Genomic DNA, 23170 nt, shown 5'->3' on the forward strand with positions numbered 1-23170 from the left:
TGCCATATTTAAAAAAATTAACTTGGAGTATAGTAAAGAGAGATACAAATACTTTAATTTGATTTCAGTAACAGATTTTAGTGGGCTCCAGGGGCATTGAGATCCCCCCCCGGAAAACAAACAAACACACACACACACACACACACACACACACACACACACACACACACACACACACACACACACACACACACACACACACACACACACACACACACACATGTACGTACGTACGTGTGTGTATCAGAGTACATATAAAATATGCAATAACTTTATTTTTTATTTATTTTATTAACACTGGCCGATTCCCACCAAGGCAGGGTGGCCCGAAAAAGAAAAACTTTCACCATCATTTACTCCATCACTGTCTTGCCAGAAGGGTGCTTTACACTACAGTTTTTAAACTGCAACATTAACACCCCTCCTTCAGAGTGCAGGCACTGTACTTCCCATCTCCAGGACTCAAGTCCGGCCTGCCGGTTTCCCTGAATCCCTTCATGAATGCTCACACTCCAACAGCACGTCAAGTATTAAAAACTATTTGACTCCATTCACTCCTATCAAACACGCTCACGCATGCCCGCTGGAAGTCCAAGCCCCTCACACACAAAACCTCCTTTACCCCCTCCCTCCAGCCTTTCCTAGGGTGACCCCTACCCCGCCTTCCTTCCACTACAGACTGATATACTCTTGAAGTCATTCTGTTTTGCTCCATTTTCTCTACATGTCCAAACCACCTCAACAACCCTTCCTCAGCCCTCTGGACAACAGTTTTGGTAATCCCACACCTCCTCCTAACTTCCAAACTACGAATTCTCAGCAATATATTCACACCACACATTGCCCTCAGACTTGACATCTCCACTGCCTCCAGCCTTCTCCTCGCTGCAACATTCATCACCCATGCTTCACTCCCATATAAGAGCGTTGGTAAAACTATACTCTCATACATTCCCCTCTTTGCCTCCAAGGACGAAGTTCTTTGTCTCCACAGACTCCTAAGTGCACCGCTCACCCTTTTCCCCTCATCAATTCTATGATTCACGTCATCTTTCATAGACCCATCCGCTGACACGGCCACTCCCAAATATCTGAATACATTCACCTAATCCATACTCTCTCCCTCCAATCTGATATCCAATCTTTCATCACCTAATCTTTTTGTTATCCTCATAACCTTACTCTTTCCTGTATTCACTTCTAATTTTCTTCTTTTGCATACCCTACCAAATTCATCCATCAACTTCTGCAACTTCTCTTCAGAATCTCCCAAGAGCACAGTGTCATCAGCAAAGAGCAACTGTGACAACTCCCACTTTATGTGTGATTCTTTATCGTTTAACTCCACGCCTCTTGCCAAGACCCTCGCATTTACTTCTCTTACAACCCCATCTGTAAATATATTAACCACGGTGACATCATACATCCTTGTCTAAGGCCTACTTTTACTTGGAAATAATCTCCCTCTTTCCTACATACTCTAACTTGAGCCTCACTATCTTCGTAAAAACTCTTCACTGCTTTCAGTAACCTACCTCCTACACCATACACCTGCAACATCTGCCACATTGCCCCCCTATCCACCCTGTCATACGCCTTTTCCAAATCCATAAATGCCACAAAAACATCTTTAGCCTTATCTAAATACTGTTCACTTATATGTTTCACTGTAAACACCTGGTCCACACACCCCCTACCTTTCCTAAAGCCTCCCTGTTCATCTGCTATCCTATTCTCCGTCTTACTCTTAATTCTTTCAATAATAACTCTACCATACACTTTACCAGGTATACTCAACAGACTTATCCCCCTATAATTTTTGCACTCTCTTTTGTCCCCTTTGCCTTTATACAAAGGAACTATGCATGCTCTCTGCCAATCCCTAGGTACCTTACCCTCTTCCATACATTTATTAAATAATTGCACCAACCACTCCAAAACTATATCCCCACCTGCTTTTAACATTTCTATCTATCTCCCATCAATCCCGGCTGCCTTACTCCCTTTCATTTTACCTACTGCCTCACCAACTTTCCCCACACTCACAATTGGCTCTTCCTCACTCCTACAAGATGTTATTCCTCCTTGCCCTATACACGAAATCACAGCTTCCCTATCTTCATCAACATTTAACAATTCCTCAAAATATTCCCTCCATCTTCCCAATACCTCTAACACTCCATTTAATAACTCTCCTCTCCTATTTTTAACTGACAAATCCATTTGTTCTCTAGGCTTCCTTAACTTGTTAATCTCACTCCAAAACTTTTTCTTTTTTTCAACAAAATTTGTTGATAACATCTCACCCACTCTCTCATTTGCTCTCTTTTTACATTGCTTCACCACTCTCTTAACCTCTCTCTTTTTCTCCATACACTCTTCTCTCCTTGCATCACTTCTACTTTGTAAAATCTTATCATGTGCTAACTTTTTCTCCCTTACTACTCTCTTTACATCATCATTCCACCAATCGCTCCTCATCCCTCCCGCACCCACTTTCCTGTAACCACAAACTTCTGCTGAACACTCTAACACTACATTTTTAAACCTACCCCATACCTCTTTGACCCCATTGCCTATGCTCTCATTAGCCCATCTATCCTCCAATAGCCGTTTATATCTTACCCTAACTGCCTCCTCTTTTAGTTTATAAACCTTCACCTCTCTCTTCCCTGATGCTTCTATTCTCCTTGTATCCCATCTACCTTTTACTCTCAGTGTAGCTACAACTAAAAAGTGATCTGATATATCTGTGGCCCCTCTCTAAACATGTACATCCTGAAGTCTACTCAACAGTCTTTTATCTACCAATACATAATCCAACAAACTACTGTCATTTTGCCCTACATCATATCTTGTATACTTATTTATCCTCGTTTTCTTAAAATATGTTTTACGTATTACTAAACCCCTTTCTATACAAAGTTCAATCAAAGGGCTTTCATTATCATTTACACCTGGCACCCCAAACTTACCTACCACACCCTCTCTAAAAGTTTCTCCTACTTTAGCATTCAGGTCCCCTACCACAATTACTCTCTCACTTGGTTCCAAGGTTCCTATACATTCACTTAACATCTCGCAAAATCTATCTCTCTCCTCTACATTCCTCTCTTCTCCAGGTGCATACACGCTTATTATGACCCACTTTTCGCATCCAACCTTTACTTTAATCCACATAATCCTTGAATTTACACATTCATATTCTCTTTTCTCCTTCCATAACTGATCCTTCAACATTACTGCTACCCCTTCCTTAGCTCTAACTCTCTCGGACACTCCAGATTTAATCCCATTTGTTTCCCCCCACTGAAACTCCCCTACTCCCTTCAGCTTTGTTTTGCTTAGGGCCAGGACATCCAACTTCTTTTCATTCATGACATCAGCAATCATCTGTTTCTTGTCATCCGCACTACATCCACGCACATTCAAGCATCCCAGTTTTATAAAGTTTTTCTTCTCTTTTTTAGTAAATGTCTACAGGAGAAGGGGTTACTAGCCCATCGCTCCCAGCATTTTAGTCGCCTCATATGACACGCATGGCTTACGGAGGAAAGATTCTTTTCCACTTCCCCATGGACAATAGAAGAAATAAAGAAGAACAAGAGCTATTTAGAAAAAGGAGAAAAACCTAGATGTATGTATATATATATATGTATGTGCGTGTCTGTGAAGTGTGACTAAAGTGTAAGTAGGAGTAGCAAGATATCCCTGTTATCTAGCATGTTTATGAGACAGCAATAACTTTAAAATACGTACTTGAAATTTTGGAAAATATCCAGACACAATAGAGAGAGGTGCTCATGGAGAATGTAAACAAACCAGGTGGGGCATGCCATATTAGAAAGACCACTCGCCATATAGCAAGTTTTCGTCATAATTAGTGGAATGCTGTAAGGCAAAACGCCGTAAAGTGGGGCCCTACTGAGTTATTTTTCACTGATGTGGATCATACAGTGTCCATTCTTTAATCCCTTTCATTTTGACTCTTCCATACATGCTCATGGTGTGCTCATCTAGTTCATTTCTTTACAGTACAGTATTTCAGTACACTACAGTAGAATGTTGTTTAACATGGTAGTTACGTTCCTGAAAATGCCATGTTTATTGATTTATTTATTTATTTGAACATGATACATAGAAGTACAAGGAAATACAGTGGTTAAGTGTAACATGCCAAAGCCCCTTGTATGCAGAGCATTATGGACAGGCTTAAAATTAACTTGGTAAACATTGTTGTAAACAGTTTATAATTAAGCACAAATAAGTATTTCTAAGACAGGCCATATCAAATCAAATCAAATCAAATCAAATCAAATCAAAGTTTATTCTCTATAAGGATTACAATGCAGGGTTTACAGATTTTGGTTATTGTGTGGTTTACATGTAGTAAAATACTAATTACAGAGGGGGGCCACTAGAACACCTAGCATGGCTAGGCATTTTGGGCAAACTTAGATTAATTCTTAACCCTAAATTATAACAAATTGTGGAGTAAGTTGACTAAATGCTAAGTGACAAATACTAGTTTGTGAGATTAGCACTGTGAATGCTTTTGTTTTGGCACAATACATAGTTTCTATATTGGAGTATCACAGGCAAACTTATGACTAGTTAGGAATCATTATTTTAAGATTAGGATATGTATTTCTGTGCTTATAGTTAAATGGGTGAGTGAGTGAGTATAAGTGTGGACCACCAGGTGGTTTTTATGTAGTTAGTTGATGGGGTGTATCAGGGAGATAAGATGTTTTCTAACAGTAGTTTTGAAGGTGATGAATATGTCTGCAGTTCTCGAGTTTTCAGGTAGGGTGTTCCAGATTTTAAGGCCTTTGACATACATTGAATTTTTGTAAATGTTTAGCCGGACACTGGGAATGTCGTAGAGATGTTTGTGTTTGGTGTTATGCCTGTGGGTCCTGTCACAACTATCAAGAAAGCATTTTAGGTCAAGGTTAATATTGGAATTTAAGGTCCTGTATATGTACACAAATAACCCGCACATAAAAGACAGAAGCTTACGACGACGTTTCGGTCCGGGTTATTTGTGTATCGTTCCAGTCACGGTATTGTGCCTTTTTGTTATTTATTCCTGTATATGTAGATTGCACAGTAGTAAGTGTGGATGTTCTGAACAGGGAGTAAGTTTAGATCTATGAAGAGTGGGGGGTGGGGGTGTTGCCAGGGATGGGATTTAATGATTATTCTTATTGCAGCTTTTTGTTGAGTTATTATTGGCTTTAGGTATATTGCTGCAGTTGATCCCCAAGCACAAATAGCATAGGTGAGGTCATTTACTGTGTTGCTTTGCATTCAGTAGAATGAAGTATTCTGTTAGGTAATGTAATTAAAAATAACAAAGTTTGATTGGGTCACAGGTTAAACATTTATGAGATACAATTATTCAGTATTTATTTAGTTGTGGGTAAGTAAGTGATTTTTAAGAAGAGACTTGAATTTATAAACAGTGTTTCTTTTATATTCCCAGGTAATGAATTCCAGATTTTTGGTCCTTTTATGTGCATTGAGTTTTTGCATAGTGTGAGATGGGCACGAGGAACATCAAAGAGTGATCTGTGCCTTGTGTTATGGTCATGTGTTCAGTTGGGGTTGTTAAGGAGACGTTTGAGGGGAGGGTTTATATCCGAGTTAAGTGTTCTATGTATGTTGTAGGTACAATAATAAGTATGGATGTTTTGTATCGTGAGTAGGTTTAGAGTTTTGAATATTGGTGGTGTGTGCTGCCTCTAGTGGGAATTTATTATCATTCTGACTGCAGCCTTTTGTTGGGTAATTAATGGTCTGAGTTGGTTTATTGTTGTTGAGCCCCATGCACAAATTCCATAGGTGAGATAGGGGTAAATAAGTGAGTGATACAGGGCCAGGAGGGCTGACTGTGGAACATAGTACCGTATCTTCGATAGTATGCCTATGGTCTTGGACATTTGTTGTATATGTGTTTGAAATTTGAGTCCATTATCAAGGTGGATTCGTAAGAATTTTCCCTCTGTGAGCTTTGTGATAGGTGATCCGTTTATCATTATGTTAAGAGGGACATCTGTAGCTCTGTTACCAAACTGAATGAAGTAGGTTTTGTCAGTGTTGAGAGTAAGTTTGTTAGTCCTCATCCAGGTAGATATTTTCTGTAATTCGGTATTCACAGTATTGGCTAGCATGACTGGGGTCGGGTGAGAGAAAACGTATGTAGTGTCATCTGAAAATAGTGTGGGTTTGAGTAGTTGCGATGCATTTGTTAGGTCATTTATGTAAATGAGAAAGAGAAGAGGGCCAAGGACACTTCCCTGTGGGACACCAACTGTAATTGGCTGTGCAGAAGAGTTTGCTCCATTTGTGTACACATATTGGCTTCTGTTGGGCCCAGTCCCTGGACCCATTACGTACCTCTGTAATCTGTAAATACCTTTGTAACTTGTCATAATTGTGACCAGACCTACCTGGAGTTCATTACCTTTGTAAATTGTGAGTTCATTACCTTTGTAAATTGTGAGTTCATTACCTCTGTAACTTGCTCAGCTATCAAAACTTTGGAGTCCAGTCCCTGGACCAATTATGTACCTCTGTAATCTTTTGACTACCGCCCACAGAATGGGTATAGGGTGCATAATAAACATATTAAACTAACTTGCTGAGGTATGACTTTAGGTAGTTGAGGGAGTGCCCTCTTATACCATAGTGCGACAATTTTATATGGAGCAAGTCATGGTCAACTGTATCAAAAGCTTCACGTAAATCAATGAAGATTCCCAGTGGTACCTCTTTTTTCTCTAGTGCAGTGTATATTTGTTCTAGCATGTGTATAATAGCATTCATATTTTTATTAGCCCTGAACCCAAACTGACAGAGGTTGAGTATGTTGTGGGAGATGAGATAGGAATAGATTCGCTTATGAATTAATTTTTTGAAGATTTTAGAGAGAGGGTGTAAGTTGGATATTGGCCTATATTTATTCAAGTTAGGCAAAACCGTGATAGACAAGCTCAAGAATGTATGGGAAAAAATATGGTTATGTTCCTGGGACCCCCAAAAAGCTAAACAACTTTTTAGACTAACAGATCTTACAAAAATAAAAGTGAATATATAATTGTAGTTCATTGTCATGATGTACATGTATTATGTTTTAACTACATAAGAGTACAAATACAACAGAAATAATAGTATTTCTTTCCTTAAATTGTGCGTGCTGATGTTTGTGGATGATTGTGAAGAGAGTGTAGAGTTATGTTGTGGTCCTACTGGGCTGAGGTGGATGGTAGAGGTTCTGGTACTGAAGTTGATGGTTGTACTGGAGTGAGCATAAATTCTGTAAGAGATTTCTGTTCTATTTTACCCTACAGTACATTGTACAATTGACAGTAAGGCATCAGCGGCTCTAGACACCGTTTCAGGGTCCTCTTCGTTGAAAATGTCTAAGTCATTCAGTAAGTCAAGTCATTCAGTCAGTCAAGTCAGTAAATCAGTCAAGTCATTCAGTGAGTCAGTCAAGTCATTCAGTAAGTCAATCAAATCATTCAATCAGTCAAGTCATTCAGTCAAGTCAGTCAGTCATCACACAAACTCATATATACCTCATTCTTTTTATGTACAAAATGACACTTCATTCCGGCTACAGGCTATTTTGTCTAATATCTCGCTTTCTTCGTTAAGTCTAAGATTTAAATGCTTAAACCTTTTCTTGCAACTCTCAACAACACTTGTATGCCTACTGGGTGCCATGATTGCATGGCAGATTTAAGAAATGGCAATTAATACGTATCTAAACAAGCACAGCGAGCTACTGGCACAGGTTCGCCCAACACATGTACAGGACTGAAGGCTGGGATGGTGGTGGGGGTGGCTGTTGCTGGCAAGGGATGGCTGTAGCCCATCCTGCCCCGCGGGCGACCATGTGCTCAAAATTTTTTCCCCTCCTGCAGCCATGTTAAATTAATTTTACGAAGTGTTAAACAAAAATATGCTGCAATTCTCCAGTTGTGCTATAACCAAAACATGCCAGACAAAATTGTGTTAAACAACGGTCTACTGTATATACACATTCTTTTACATATGGGGCATTGTTTCTCAAGGGTGCTCTGTTTAGTGAGTACTGTGTTGCCATGGATATTTTTCTATACTAGTGTACTGTGGTGGTGCAATACAGTTTTAATTTTGTATTTTTTTTTTTCAGAAAAACAAATCATGCCAGTTGAAAAATTTTTGCAAGAAATTCGGGAGCTGTATCTTGCCAATTCTAAGACTACCAAGTATCAGACAAGTCACAGAATGTCCCCGATGGTGATTCTCCGAAGACTTACTCCTAAGGCTATTGAGCAGCACACTGGTCAGCATAAACAGTAAGTTTACCACACACATGAGTATACCTGTAGTATACATGGAGAGGGTTTCAGGAGTCAATGCCCCCGCTGCCTGGTCTGAGACCAGGCCCCGTGGTGGATCAGGGTCTAATCAACCAGGCTGTTACTGCTGGCCACACACAAACTGACATACGAACCACAGCCCGGCTGGTCAGGTACTGACTTTAGGTGCCTGTCCAGTGCCTTCTTGAAGACAGCCAGGGGTCTCTTGGTAATCCCCCTTATGTATACTGGGAGGCAGTTGAACAGTCTTGCTTTTCATTGGGGAAATGTTGCATCTCCTGCCAAGTCTTTTGCTTTCATAAGGAGTGATTTTCGTGTTCATGTTTGGTACTTATCCCTCTAGGATTTTCCAAGTGTATATTATCATGTATCTCTTGCCTGCATTCCAGGGAATACAAATCAAGGGACTTCAACCGTTCCCTGTAATTTAGGTGCCTTATTGTACTTATGTGTGCTGTGAAAGTTTTTTGTACACTCTACAAGTCAGTAATTTTGCCTGCCTTGAAGGGAGCAGTTAGTGTACAGCAGTATTCCAGCCTAGAGATAACAAGCGATTTCAAGAGAATCATCATGGGCTTGGCACCCATAGTTTTGAAGGTTCTCATTATCCATCCTATCATTTTCCTAGCAGATGCGGTAGATACGTTATTGCGGTCTTTGAGGACGAGATCCTCTGACATTATCACTCCCAGGTCCTTCACATTACTTTTTTGCTCTATTGTATATTTAGAATTCATTGTATGCCCTGATAGAGTTTTAATTTCCTCATGTTATCCATATCTGAGTAGTTGAAATGTCACTGAACTTCACATTGTTTTGAATGGCCCATTTGAAGATTTGGTTGATGTCCGCTTGGAGTCTTGCAGTGTCTTCGATGGAGGTCACTGTCATAGCAATTTGTGTGTCATCCGCAAAGGTAGACACGGAGCTATGGCTTAAATCTCATCTGTGTCAGATATGATGATCTGGAATAAAATGGGAGCGAGTACTGTGCCTTGTGGAACAGAGCTTTTCACCATAGCTGTCTCAGACTTTACTCTGATTTCTATTACTCTTTGTGTTCTATTTGTGAGGAAGTTATAGATCCATCTTCCAACATTACCTATTATTCCTTTATCACGCATTTTGTGCACTATTACACCATGGTCACACTTGTCAAAGGCTTTTGCAGTGTCTCTGTATACTACATCTGTATTTTGTTTATCATCTAGAGCATCCAGGACCTTGTCATAGTGGTCCAGTAGCTGGAACAGGCAGGAGCGATCTGCTCTAAACCCGTGTTGCCCTGGGTTGTGTAATTGATGGGCATCTAGGTGGTTGGCAATCTTGCTTCTTAAAACTATTTCAAAGATTTTTATGATTTGGGATGTTAGTGCTATTGGTCTGTAGTTCTTTGCGATTGCTTTACTGCCACCTTTGTAGAGTGGGGGTATGTCTGTTGTTTTAGTGAGTGTGGGATGACCCATGTGTCCATGCTCCCTCTCCATAGAATGCTGAAGGCACGTGACAGAGGCTTCTTGCAGATTTTGATGAACACGAAGTTCCACTAGTCTGGGCCTAGGGTAGAGTGCATGGGTGTGTTATTTGTTGCCTTTTCAGAGTCTTGTGGTGTTAGGATAGTATCCGAGATTTTGGGGATGACCAGATTTTGGGTCTCGTTCATAAAGAATTTATTTGGATTGGCGACCCTTAGTCTGGGTAGCGGCTCGCTTAACCCTTTCAGGGTCGACAGGCCCTCTCAGAGACTTGTTCTCAGGGTCGACCAAATTTCAAAAAAAAAAAAAAAGATTATTTTTTTCTTATGAAAAGACAGAAAATCTTTTCCCGATCATAATGACGCCAAAAGTATGAAATTTGATGGAAAACTTACGGAATTATGCTCTCTCGAAGTTAGCGATCTCGACGATGTTTACGCATCAGCGATTTTGCCCACTTTGAGCCCTATTTTTGGCCAATTCCAGTGTACTTGTCAACAAAAATCATAACTATTTCACTAGAACTCCATTTTTCCTATCGAATGAGTACAAGAAACCACCCATTTACTGATTTCAACTATCCAATACAGTGGTCAGAATTTAGCAAATTTGCCAATTTCACACAAATTTCAAAAGATGCCAATTTCCGAATAGGGTCCAGAATAAACAAGAAAGACATTCCTGGCACTAAAATAACATTTCCTCTGTTCACTAGTCATGTTCCCATGCCCCTCTTACATTCTTTTGCTTTCCACTTTGAATTTTTATTTTCACAAAAAAATAGAAGATTTACTGTTATTCAGACTACTGCATTGGTGTAGAATTGGTATAAATATTATCAGCGCATTTGTAAAAGAATATTAGACTCACCAGTTGACATGTATTGGACGCATAGCATGATTTGTTTACTTTTGATCTTTGGTAAAAATCGAGCATTTCTGCTACTTTGAGCGCAATTTCAAGGTAGTTTTCTTTGTAAAACCAGTCAAAATCATCTCAATTTCTATAATATGTCTTCCATTCTATAAAATGAGACCAGAAAAACTAGAATACAACAATAAATACCATACGAAAATACAGTGCAAAGTCGCTGTTTTAATCCAAAAACACGGTCAAAGTTTTTTTTTTCTCATTACGCACTGTGTGCTGCAGGATTTTTTTTATACTGCGCACACTGACCACATAGACCCATTCTTTCATATGTAGGCCTACCAGCTTTCTCTCACTAGATTTGAGGGCGCTAGAATTTAGGCGTACTAGTACGTCAAAAACCCTGGGTCGTAAGCCGTACTAGTACGGCCGAAACCCTGAAAGGGTTAACACCGAGTCATATTGGGACTTTAGTATCTCACTCATTTCTTGGCTGTCATCTGTGTATGTCCCATCACACCTAAGCAGGGGCCCTATACTGGATGTTTTTCTCTTTGATTTGGCATAAGAGAAAAAGTATTTTTTTTTCTAATTTCCTTTATGACATTTAGTTCTTCCTACGATTCTTGTCTCCTGTAAGATTCCTTCAGCTAAAGTTCGATATTTGCAATTTCATTGACCAGTGCCTCCCTTCGTTTTTCAATTACATTGGCCTCTCTCAGCGGCTCTGTGACTTCTCACCTTCATCTGTATAGGAAGCATCTCTCTCTTTCTACTTTATATCATCTTTCTTTTTCTTAACGGAATGTGCCTTGAGCAGATCTCAAGAACCACAGAGTTTGGATCCATGTTGTTAAGGATATCTACCCAGCTTGTTTCATTTAGGACATGACTTGTTCTCATTGTATGTTTTTGTTATATAAGTTGAATTTTGTGAAGACACCCTCGTGACTGATCGCATTTTGCTGGTCAGGAGCCCTGTGCACACATGTCTGTACTTCTGTTATGTTGTGATCTGGGTACAGTATGTTATGACTTATCTTTTTAAGGAGCTTTTAATTTGATAATTGTGTTTAGAAGGTGTACCAGTTTTGTACTTGAAATACTAGTGTGATGTTAGTATAAAGAGTAGAGATGCTCAGTCTGAGTAGATATGTGATTCTAGGATAGATAGAAAAGGGAACAATGATCTAATGGGAAGATGTGGAATACATTAGCTGGTGATTGATAAAACTGAAGTGATATAGCCATGGTGAATAAGTAAATGATTGCAAGAGTAAAGTTTATAGGGTTAATTTAAAATTCTATGTACTGTACAGTACTATACAGTGGACCCCCGCCTTACGATATTAATCCATTCCTGAGAGCTCATCGTAAGCCGAAATTATCGTAAGGCGAATTAATTTTCCCCATAAGAAATAATGGAAATCAAATTAATCTGTTCCTGACACCCCAAAGTATGAAAAAAAAAAAATTTTACCACATGAAATATTAATTTTAATACACACAAACTGAAGAAGACATACACAATTACTACTCTACTAAGAATAGAATACATGACACTTACCTTTATTGAAGATCTGGTGATGATTGATGGGATGGGAGGAGGGGAGAGTGTGGAAGGTGTTATTGTTTAGAAGGGGAATCCCCTTCCATTAGGACTTGAGGTATCAAGTCCTTTTTCGGGGTTACTTCCCTTCTTCTTTTAGTGCCACTAGGACCAGCTTGAGAGTCACTGGACCTCTGTCACACAGCAAATCTGTCCATAGAGTTCTGTACCTCCCATTCCTTTAAGACTTTCCTAAAATGGGCCATAACATTGTCATTGTAATAGTCACCAGCACGGCTTGCAGTAGCTGTGTCAGGGTGATTTTCATCCGCAAAGGTTTGCGGTTCAACCCACTTTGCACACATTTCCTTAATCTTTGAAGTAGGCAGCTTCCTCAATTTCTCTCTCCTCTCCTCTGAAGCAGTTTCCTCAGGTCTGGCCTCTTGCTGTTGAAGATGATCTTGCAGCTCTTCAGTGCTTACTTCTTCATTGTCCTCCTCCACCAACTCTTCCGCATCCTCCCCACTAACCTCCAACCCCAAGGAGTTCCCCAATGCCACATTGGATTCCACAACTTGCATACGCTTCTCAGGGTTTGCCTCAAACCCCTCAAAATCCCTTTCTTATACACATTGTGGCCACAGTTTCTTCCAAGCAGAGTAGCTTTACCTATAAGGTTTACACAACTAAGGATGCTAAAGTGATCTTTCCAAAACTCTCTTAGAGTCAGTCGAGTGTCTGAGGTCAGCACTTTTGAAACATAGCTTTTGTGTAGAGTTTTTTGAAGCTTGAAATGACCTGCTGGTCCATGGGCTGCAGGAGAGGAGTGGTATTAGGAGGCAAAAACTTGACCTTAACCCTTTCAGGGTCCAAGGCCAAAATCAGAAGGGGTGCCCCAGTGTCCAAGAAATTTTGAAAAAAAAAAAAAAAAAAAAAAAAAAAATTTTCTTACAGAATTAGAGTATATTTTTGTGAAGGTAATAAAACACACACACAAAAAATTTCTGATCAGTACTTACCGAGATACAGTGCCGAGAAGTTGACCCAAAATGACCTGGTGGCGGCAACATCGACAATTTCCACATACGCGCATTACTTTATTTTACGTTTTTTATAGCTTTTTCTTTTCTAATATTTTTCTTTTTGTTGCGGCCCCTGCCAAACTAGCGGTTAAATAGTTAACCTGCCGGCCGGCAGTACCACTGGGTGCGTCATCAAACCCAATGTGGGGGCTGCTGAGCCGGCCTTAGAGCAGTAAGAGCCTGAGTGCCTCACGGTACACACCTAAGCAGTAGGTACCTGACCACCGAAGGGTACACGTCTACTGGCTTTAGTAACAGTATGTACCAGAGCGCCTCACGGTACACACCTAAGCAGTAGGTACCTGACCACCGAAGGGTACACGTCTACTGGCTTTAGTAACAGTATGTACCAGAGCGCCTCGCTGTACACACCTAAGCAGTAGGTACCTGACCACCGAAGGGTACACGTCTACTGGCTTTAGTAACAGTATGTACCAGAGCGCCTCGCTGTACACACCTAAGCAGTAGGTACCTGACCACCGAAGGGTACACGTCTACTGGCTTTAGAAATATTATGTACCTGAGCGCCTCGCTGTACACACCTAAGCAGTAGGTACCTGACCACCGAAGGGTACACGTCTACTGGCTTCAACATTAAGTACCTGAACTCCTCAGGGTACACGTCTATGCAGTAGGTACCTGACCACCGAATCGTACCTATCTACTGGCGTTAGAAGAACCGCTCACCGCAGCTCACTGAGTCTGTTGGCCTCAGTTACTTGACGGCCGCATTCAGTGAGCTTGCAGCATGGTGTTCGGCTAGCGGTGTGTCAACCGCCTTTGGAGAGGATTTACTGGACTACCGGTGATGTCTGTGGACTCACCGTCTACGTTGATCAACTGTGGGCCGGAGTCGTCAGATGCTGTTTAGTGGGACATTACATGAAGAAAAGGTTGGAGTGTTACACTGAACTGGGCCAGGACCGTAGTGTGACACTGAGGGACGTACGATGGAGTGGAACACTGAGATATGCACAGGACCGTAGTGGAACACTGAGATGAAAAGGGTGTCGTGGGACACTGAAGATGGCCTGGTTGTAGTGTACACTGAACAGTGTCGTGTGACTGACTTCGTGTCGTGAGAGGCAGTTGATTGTAATTTATTATTATAAAAATGTTATTTATAATTTATTGTTTTAGCATAGAGATATATATATATAGTGACAGTAGTGTCAAGAGTTGTACCCTGTGTAGGGTTATTAATTATTAATTATATTTTAGTAAAATGCTGATTATAATTTATTATAGTAACATGTACATATTATTATTATATCATAGTTCAAATACCTCTAGACCAAAGATAGTTGATTTATATATATTAAAGATTAATTGATTTTAATGTGTGTATTTATGTATCCCGAACTCTTTATTACAAAAGGAGTAAATCTTACCATCTTCATTTAAAAATTACTTTTTTTGTAATATATGAGTGGCCTGTCCGGGAGGATAATGATTATCTAGAATGATTTCTGGACGATCATATCCGGGATGACGGTTCGGGATACATATTACATTGATCTTTGTGTGTCGGTCCTTTTGTGGTGGGGGTGTTGCGGCCCCTGCCAAACTAGCGGTTAAATAGTTAACCTGCCGGCCGGCAGTACCACTGGGTGCGTCATCAAACCCAATGTGGGGGCTGCTGAGCCGGCCTTAGAGCAGTAAGAGCCTGAGTGCCTCACGGTACACACCTAAGCAGTAGGTACCTGACCACCGAAGGGTACACGTCTACTGGCTTTAGTAACAGTATGTACCAGAGCGCCTCACGGTACACACCTAAGCAGTAGGTACCTGACCACCGAAGGGTACACGTCTACTGGCTTTAGTAACAGTATGTACCAGAGCGCCTCGCTGTACACACCTAAGCAGTAGGTACCTGACCACCGAAGGGTACACGTCTACTGGCTTTAGTAACAGTATGTACCAGAGCGCCTCGCTGTACACACCTAAGCAGTAGGTACCTGACCACCGAAGGGTACACGTCTACTGGCTTTAGAAATATTATGTACCTGAGCGCCTCGCTGTACACACCTAAGCAGTAGGTACCTGACCACCGAAGGGTACACGTCTACTGGCTTCAACATTAAGTACCTGAACTCCTCAGGGTACACGTCTATGCAGTAGGTACCTGACCACCGAATCGTACCTATCTACTGGCGTTAGAAGAACCGCTCACCGCAGCTCACTGAGTCTGTTGGCCTCAGTTACTTGACGGCCGCATTCAGTGAGCTTGCAGCATGGTGTTCGGCTAGCGGTGTGTCAACCGCCTTTGGAGAGGATTTACTGGACTACCGGTGATGTCTGTGGACTCACCGTCTACGTTGATCAACTGTGGGCCGGAGTCGTCAGATGCTGTTTAGTGGGACATTACATGAAGAAAAGGTTGGAGTGTTACACTGAACTGGGCCAGGACCGTAGTGTGACACTGAGGGACGTACGATGGAGTGGAACACTGAGATATGCACAGGACCGTAGTGGAACACTGAGATGAAAAGGGTGTCGTGGGACACTGAAGATGGCCTGGTTGTAGTGTACACTGAACAGTGTCGTGTGACTGACTTCGTGTCGTGAGAGGCAGTTGATTGTAATTTATTATTATAAAAATGTTATTTATAATTTATTGTTTTAGCATAGAGATATATATATATAGTGACAGTAGTGTCAAGAGTTGTACCCTGTGTAGGGTTATTAATTATTAATTATATTTTAGTAAAATGCTGATTATAATTTATTATAGTAACATGTACATATTATTATTATATCATAGTTCAAATACCTCTAGACCAAAGATAGTTGATTTATATATATTAAAGATTAATTGATTTTAATGTGTGTATTTATGTATCCCGAACTCTTTATTACAAAAGGAGTAAATCTTACCATCTTCATTTAAAAATTACTTTTTTTGTAATACTTTTCCTACTGACATTTGGGGCCTGAGAGACCAATACTGTATATAATGTGTATATATAAACTCACTGTATTGAACACAATAACTGCACTAAAGTTATTATCATATTATTGTTTATCACTTTTGTTTATTACAATAAACATGCACAAATCTTGTGTAATACTAATGTTCTATCATATATTTACATATTTACAATCACTGGACATGTTTTTAGAACTGCTGGAGCTTGTGGATTATTATTATAATCAAAAAAGAAGCGCTAAGCCACAAGGACTATACAGCACTGGAGCTTGTGGAACTCCTTGAAACAAGGCACCATGCACAGAGGTACCTTACATTCCTCGCACATAAACCGAGTGTCTTTGCATCTTCATTGCCATCGTTTTGTTTGTGCACAGACAATGCATCTCTTCTGAGCAAATTTCTTCTTAGTTGCGGGATGCTGTATTATGAAATAATCACCTTCCCTCCTCAAACGCTTGGGTATATCCTGAGTAGTTCGAGGACGTTGTTGTATAGCACGTGTTGTTACCTGGTACTTCATTATGAGTTGTCTGACAACAGACAAACAAAATTCACCATAAGGTGGTCTATTGCCAGTCTTCACTTGGTACATATTATATGCATTGAGTATTGAAATGTCCATGAGATGGAAGAAAAGTTTCACGTACCACTTGTAACTCTTACGAACACAATCAGCAAAGGCAATCTGCATGTCACATTTGTCAACCAAGCGCATGTTTTGTGTATAATCACTGTCACTGGTTTTCGAATATGTTCATTAGTCATTCTATCAACTTTGCCACTGTCTTGCATTTTGTTACGGTGAATGGTTGTCAACAATGTGACATCTCGTTTGTCATACCACCGTAATGTCATGATGTCATTGGCAGTAAACACCTGCACCTCATCACCACGAGCACCTGCGTTGAACCTGGGCATATATTTACGATTAGAACGCAGTGTGCCACATACGTCTGTCTTGTTCACTCGCAAGAAATCACTGAGTAAAGGGCTTGTGTACCAGTTATCGGTATATAATGTATGCCCCTTACCAAGATAAGGTGCCATCATGCTTCTCACTATGTCACCTGAGATACCCAATGACATCCTGGCATTTTTCAATGTTTTACTTCCCGTGTATATAACAATATCCAATACCAGGCCACTGTCACAGTCACAGAGTACAAACAGTTTTATACCAAAGTGTTTCCTCTTGCTCGGTATATACTGATTGAATGACAGTCTACCTTTGAACAAAATCAAAGATTTGTCAAGTACAAGATTCTTGAATGGATAAAAGTACATGTTGAACCTTTCTTTCAGATACATAAAAACATTTCTAATCTTGTATAACCTGTCACTTCTGTCAGGCCTGGTTTTGTCAGAGAAGTGCAACATGCGTAACAGTAAGATAAACCTGTTCACTGGGATGATTTCACTGAAGACCGGGGTACAAATTAGCCGATCTGTGGACCAGTATGCTTTTATATTATGCTTATATACATGAGGCATAAGCATTATTGTTGCAAAAAGCACATACATTTCTGCAACAGTCGTCTCTTTCCACCGATGTAGTCTTGACTGTGGTGATATCACCGTATTTGCCATGGTGTACTCAAAATACTTGTTACTTTCCCTGACAATAGTTTCCATCAAGGGCTGGTCAAAGAATAATTAAAAAAATTCCAGTTCATTGACAGTGGTTCCAAGGGGACAAGTAGGTAGAATTCCACTTTGAGAGTCATCAAAGTGGTGGGGCTTGGGATTTTGCTGCCAATCCCAGATACGGTTTGCTGGTGGATACTGGACATCATAGGCTGGTTGTGCTGGTAGTTGTGGTTGTGGTGGGCTGGTGGCTGATACTCCACTTTGTCCTTGAACTGAAGAGCCAGCAGCGTGGGTCCCAGCCTGGGCTGGTGAGTCATGCATGGCCTTGGCACTACCATCACCACTACCACCACCTACTGATGCCTGTGGTCTATCCATGCCAAGTGTAGCCACATCATCCTCTCTTTCACTGTCTATTCCTGGTGTAGGGCCACAGGATGTACTCCGGGATGTACGCCATCCCCTGGGCACTGCATAGGGAACATTACCTGAGCGCATGCGGCGGCGTATATACCGACGCTTCACTGGTGAATATGTTTCCTCACTATCACTACTTGAATGATCGTCAAGAGCAATAAAATCACAATCCACGTCACTATCATCATCATTACTGAAGTCAGAGGCCTGGCCATGCGAAGATAATAGTTTTCTCTTGCGATGAGGTAAAACTGACTGTGACTGAGGAGTGCCCACACCAGAGGTAGAAGGTTGAGGATCGTCAGGGTTTTCTGCACTGTTATTGATATCCTGGTCATTCCTTTCGGTCACTAACTGATCAAAGCCAAAGAATTCGTCTTCATTTCCACTTCCATCAGAGTCAGAACTATCAGATAGGAAGAGGAGAGTCCCAGTTTTCCTTGGAGTGAGAGCTGCCTTGCGACGAGGCATGGTGAACAAAGGTAACTGAACCGGCGTTCCCACAATGCTATGCGGGCGCCTAGAATTTTTGATTATGGTGCACACACACCACGCAGACCCGTTCTCTCACATGTAGGCCTACCAGCGTTTTCGCACTAAATTTGACGCCACTAGAATTTTGGCGTAGATCTACGGTTTGGACACTGAACGTAAAGCCGTAGATCTACGGGACGGACCCTGAAAGGGTTAATGAAGCTCATGTCCCTAGAAAGTCGCTCTGCCAAGTCTGAAGGATGACCAGGAGCATTGTCTAATACCAGGAGGCACTTAAGGTCCAATTTCTTTTCCATTAGGTAATTTTTCACAGTGGGGGCAAATGCATGGTGTAACCAGTCATAGAAAAAATCCCTAGTGACCCATGCCTTACTGTTTGCCCTCCACAGCACACAAAAATTAGCCTTGACAACATTGTTTTTGCCTGAATGCTCTGGGAGTTTCAAAGTGATACACCAATAAAGGCTTCACTTTGCAATCACCACTAGCATTAACACACATCAGAAGAGTAAGCCTGTCTTTCATAGGATTATGTCCTGGGAGTGCCTTTTCCTCCTGAGTAATGTAGGTCCTGCTTGGCATTTTCTTCCAAAACAGGCCTGTTTAGTCACAAGTAAACATTGTTCAGGTTGCAAATCTTCACTGTCTATGTACTCCTTGAATTCCTTCGCATATTTTTCAGCTGCTTTTTGGTCCGAACTGGTAGCCTCACCATGCCTTATCACACTATGTATGCCACTACGATTCTTAACCCTTTGAGGGTTTCAGCCGTACTAGTACGGCTTACGACCCAGGGTTTTTGACGTACTAGTACGCCTAAATTCTAGCACCCTCAAATCAAGTGGGAGAAAGCTGGTAGGCCTACATATGAAAGAATGGGTCTATGTGGTCAGTGTGCGCAGTATAAAAAAAATCCTGCAGCACACAGTGCATAATGCATAATGAGAAAAAAAAAACTTTGACCGTGTTTTTGGAATAAAACAGCGACTTTGCACTGTATTTTCGTATGGTATTTATTGTTGTATTCTAGTTTTCTTGGTCTCATTTTATAGAATGGAAGACATATTACAGAAATTGAGATGATTTTGACTGGTTTTACAATGAAAAGTACCTTGAAATTGAGCTCAAAGTAGCAGAAATGTTTGATTTTTACCAAAGTTCAAAAGTAAACAAATCATGCCAAGTGTCCAATACACGTCAACTGATGAGTCTAATATTCTTTCACAAGTGCGCTGATATTATTTATATCATTTCTACACTAATGCAGCAGTCAGCATAACAGTAAATCTTCTATTTTTTGTAAGAATAAAAATTGAAAGTGGAAAGCCAAAGAAATATAAGAGGGGCCTGGGGATGTGACTAACGAACAGAGGAAATGTTATTTTAGTGCCAGGAATGTCTTTCTTGTTTATTCTGGACCCTATTTGGAAATTGGCATCTTTTGAAATTTGTGTGAAATTGGCAAAATTGCTAAATTCTGACCACTGTATTGGATAGTTGAAATCAGTAAATGGGTGGTTTCTTGTACTCATTCAATAGAAAAAATGGAGTTCTAGAGAAATAGTTATGATTTTTGTCGACTAGTACACAGGAATCGGCTGAAAACAGGGCTCAAAGTGGGCAAAATTGCCGATGCGTAAACATTGTCGAGACCGCTAACTTCGCGAGAGCATAATTCCGTAAGTTTTCCATAAAATTTCATACTTTTGGTGTCATTATGATCGGGAAAAGATTCTCTATCTTTTCATAAGAAAAAATAATTGTTTTTTTTAAATTTTGCCGACCCTGAGAACAAGTCTCGGAGAGGGCCTGTCGACCCTCAAAAGGTTAAATCTCTCAAACCACCCTTTGCTGGCCTTAAATTCACTCACATCACCACTAGTTTCAGGCATTTTTCTAATTAAATTGTCATGCAACTTCCTAGCCTTTTCACATATGATCGCTTGAGAGATGCTATCTCCTGCTATCTGTTTTTCGTTTATCCACACCAATAACAGTCTCTCAACATCTTCTATCACTTGCGATCTCTGTTTCGAAAGCAAACTTGCACCTTTTGCAAGAACAGCTTCCTTGATTGCTGTCTTGTTGGCCAAGATAGTAACGATGGTTGATTGGGGTTTGGTATACGTACAACCTGGCCAGCTCCGAGACACGCACTCCACTTTCGTACAGTGGACCCCCGCATAGCGATTTTAATCCGTGCAAGAGGGCTCATTGTTATGCGAAATGATCGGTATGCGAATGAATTTTCCCCGTAAGAAATAATGGAAATCAAATTAATCCGTGCAAGACACCCAAAAGTATGAAAAAAAAAAAAATTTTACCACATGAAATGTTAATTTTAATACACACAAACTGAAAAAGGCATGCACAATTACATGACACTTACTTTTATTGAAGATCTGGTGATGATTGATGGGATGGGAGGAGGAGAGAGAAAGTGTTAGTGTTTAGAAGGGGAATCCCCTTCCATTAAGACTTGAGGTGTCGAGTCCTTTTTTGGGGTTACTTCCCTTCTTCTTTTAATGCCACTAGGACCAGCTTCAGAGTCACTGGACTTCTTTCGCACAACATATCTGTCAATAGTGGCCTGTACCTCTCGTTCCTTTATGACTTCCCTAAAGTGTTTCACAACATTGTCAGTGTAATAATCACCAGCACGGCTTGCAATAGCTGTGTGAGGGTGATTTTCATCCATGAAGGTTTGCACTTCAAGCCATTTTGCACAGATTTCCTTAATCTTTGTAGTAGGCAACTTCTTCAATTTCTCTCTCCCCTCCTCTGAACCAGTTTCCTCAGGTCTGGCCTCTTGCTGTTGAAGTTGATCTATCAGCTCATCAGTGGTTAGTTCTTCATTGTCCTCCTCCACCAACTCTTCCACATCCTCCCCACTAACCTCCAACCCCAAGGACTTTCCCAATGCCACAATGGATTCCTCAACTGGCATAATCCTCTCAGGGTTAGCCTCAAACCCTTCAAAATCCCTTTTGTCTACACATTCTGGCCACAGTTTCTTCCAAGCACAGTTCAAGGTCTTCTTAGTCACTCCCTCCCAAGCCTTACCTATAAGGTTTACACAATTGAGGATATTAAAGTGCTCTCTCCAAAACTCTCTTAGAGTCAGTTGAGTTTCTGAGGTCACTACAAAGCACCTTTCAAACAGAGCTTTTGTGTACAGTTTTTTTGAAGTTTGCAATAACCTGCTGGTCCATGGGCTGCAGGAGAGGAGTGGTATTAGGAGGCAAAAACTTCACCTTAATGAATTTCATGTCCCCATAAAGTCGCTCTGCCACGTCTGTAGGATGACCAGGGGCATTGTCTAACACCAGGAGGCACTTAAGTTCTAATTTCTTTTCAGTTAGGTAATCTTTCACATTGGGGGCAAATGCATGGTGTAACCAGTCATAGAAAAAGTCCCTAGTGACCCATGCCTTACTGTTTGCCCTCCACAGCACACACAAATTCTCCTTGAGGACATTCTTTTGCCTGAACGCTCTGGGAGTTTCAGAGTGATACACTAATAAAGGCTTAACTTTGCAATCACCAGTAGCATTGGAACACATCAACAAAGTAAGCCTGTCTTTCATAGGCTTATGTCCTCGGTAATGTAGGTCCTGCTTGGCATTTTCTTCCAAAACAGGCCTGTTTCATCACAATTAAACACTTGTTCAGGTTTCAGTCCTTCAGCCTCTATGTACTCCTTGAATTCATGCACATATTTTTCAGCCACTTTGTGGTCCGAACTGGCAGCCTCACCATGCCTTATCACACTATGTATGCCACTATGCTTCTTAAATCTCTCAAACCAACCTTTGTTGGCCTTAAATTCACTCACATCAGCACTAGTTGCAGGCATTTTTTTAATTAAATCCTCATGCAACTTCCTAGCCTTTCCGCTTATGATCGCTTGAGAGACGCTATCTCCTGCTAGCTGTTTTTCATTTATCCACACCAATAAGAGTCTCTCAACATCTTCCATCACTTGCGATCTTTGCTTCGAAAACACAGTTAAACCTTTGGCAAGAACAGCTTCCTTGATTGCCTTTCTGGTGCCCACAATAGTAGCGATGGTTGATTGGGGTTTCTTGTACAACCTGGCCAGGTCGGCGATACGCACTCCACTTTCATACTTATCAATGATCTCTTTCTTCATCTCTATAGTAATTCTCACCCTTATTGCTGTAGGGTTGGCACTAGAAGCTTTCTTGGGGCCCATGGTCACTTATTTTCCAGAGAAAATCACCAAAAACTATGTAATAATACGAAATGTTCCGATTGTATGCTTGGATGTTACCGCGGAGGCTGGCTGGTAAACAATGGCACGGGCGGCACATGTGAGGCTGGCTGAGGGCGCACATTGGACGCGTCTCGGACGAACAGCGGTGAGC

The 23170-nt window shown here is 41.0% G+C and overlaps 1 protein-coding gene across 4 annotated transcripts in view; it reads left to right on the forward strand.

Moving 5' to 3' along the window:
* LOC128684088 (streptococcal hemagglutinin) overlaps window positions 1-23170 on the forward strand; it is a 184911-nt gene that overhangs the window by 7272 nt on the left and 154469 nt on the right. For all 4 annotated transcript variants that reach the window (XM_053770225.2, XM_070090845.1, XM_070090852.1 and 1 more), the window contains exon 2: window positions 8186-8351. In XM_053770225.2, coding sequence (XP_053626200.2) covers window positions 8186-8351 — 166 coding nt within the window. The remainder of the gene's footprint in view (window positions 1-8185; window positions 8352-23170) is intronic.

The sequence above is a fragment of the Cherax quadricarinatus genome, chromosome 3 (assembly GCF_038502225.1).
Source record: "Cherax quadricarinatus isolate ZL_2023a chromosome 3, ASM3850222v1, whole genome shotgun sequence".
NCBI classification, from domain to species: Eukaryota; Metazoa; Arthropoda; class Malacostraca; order Decapoda; family Parastacidae; genus Cherax; species Cherax quadricarinatus.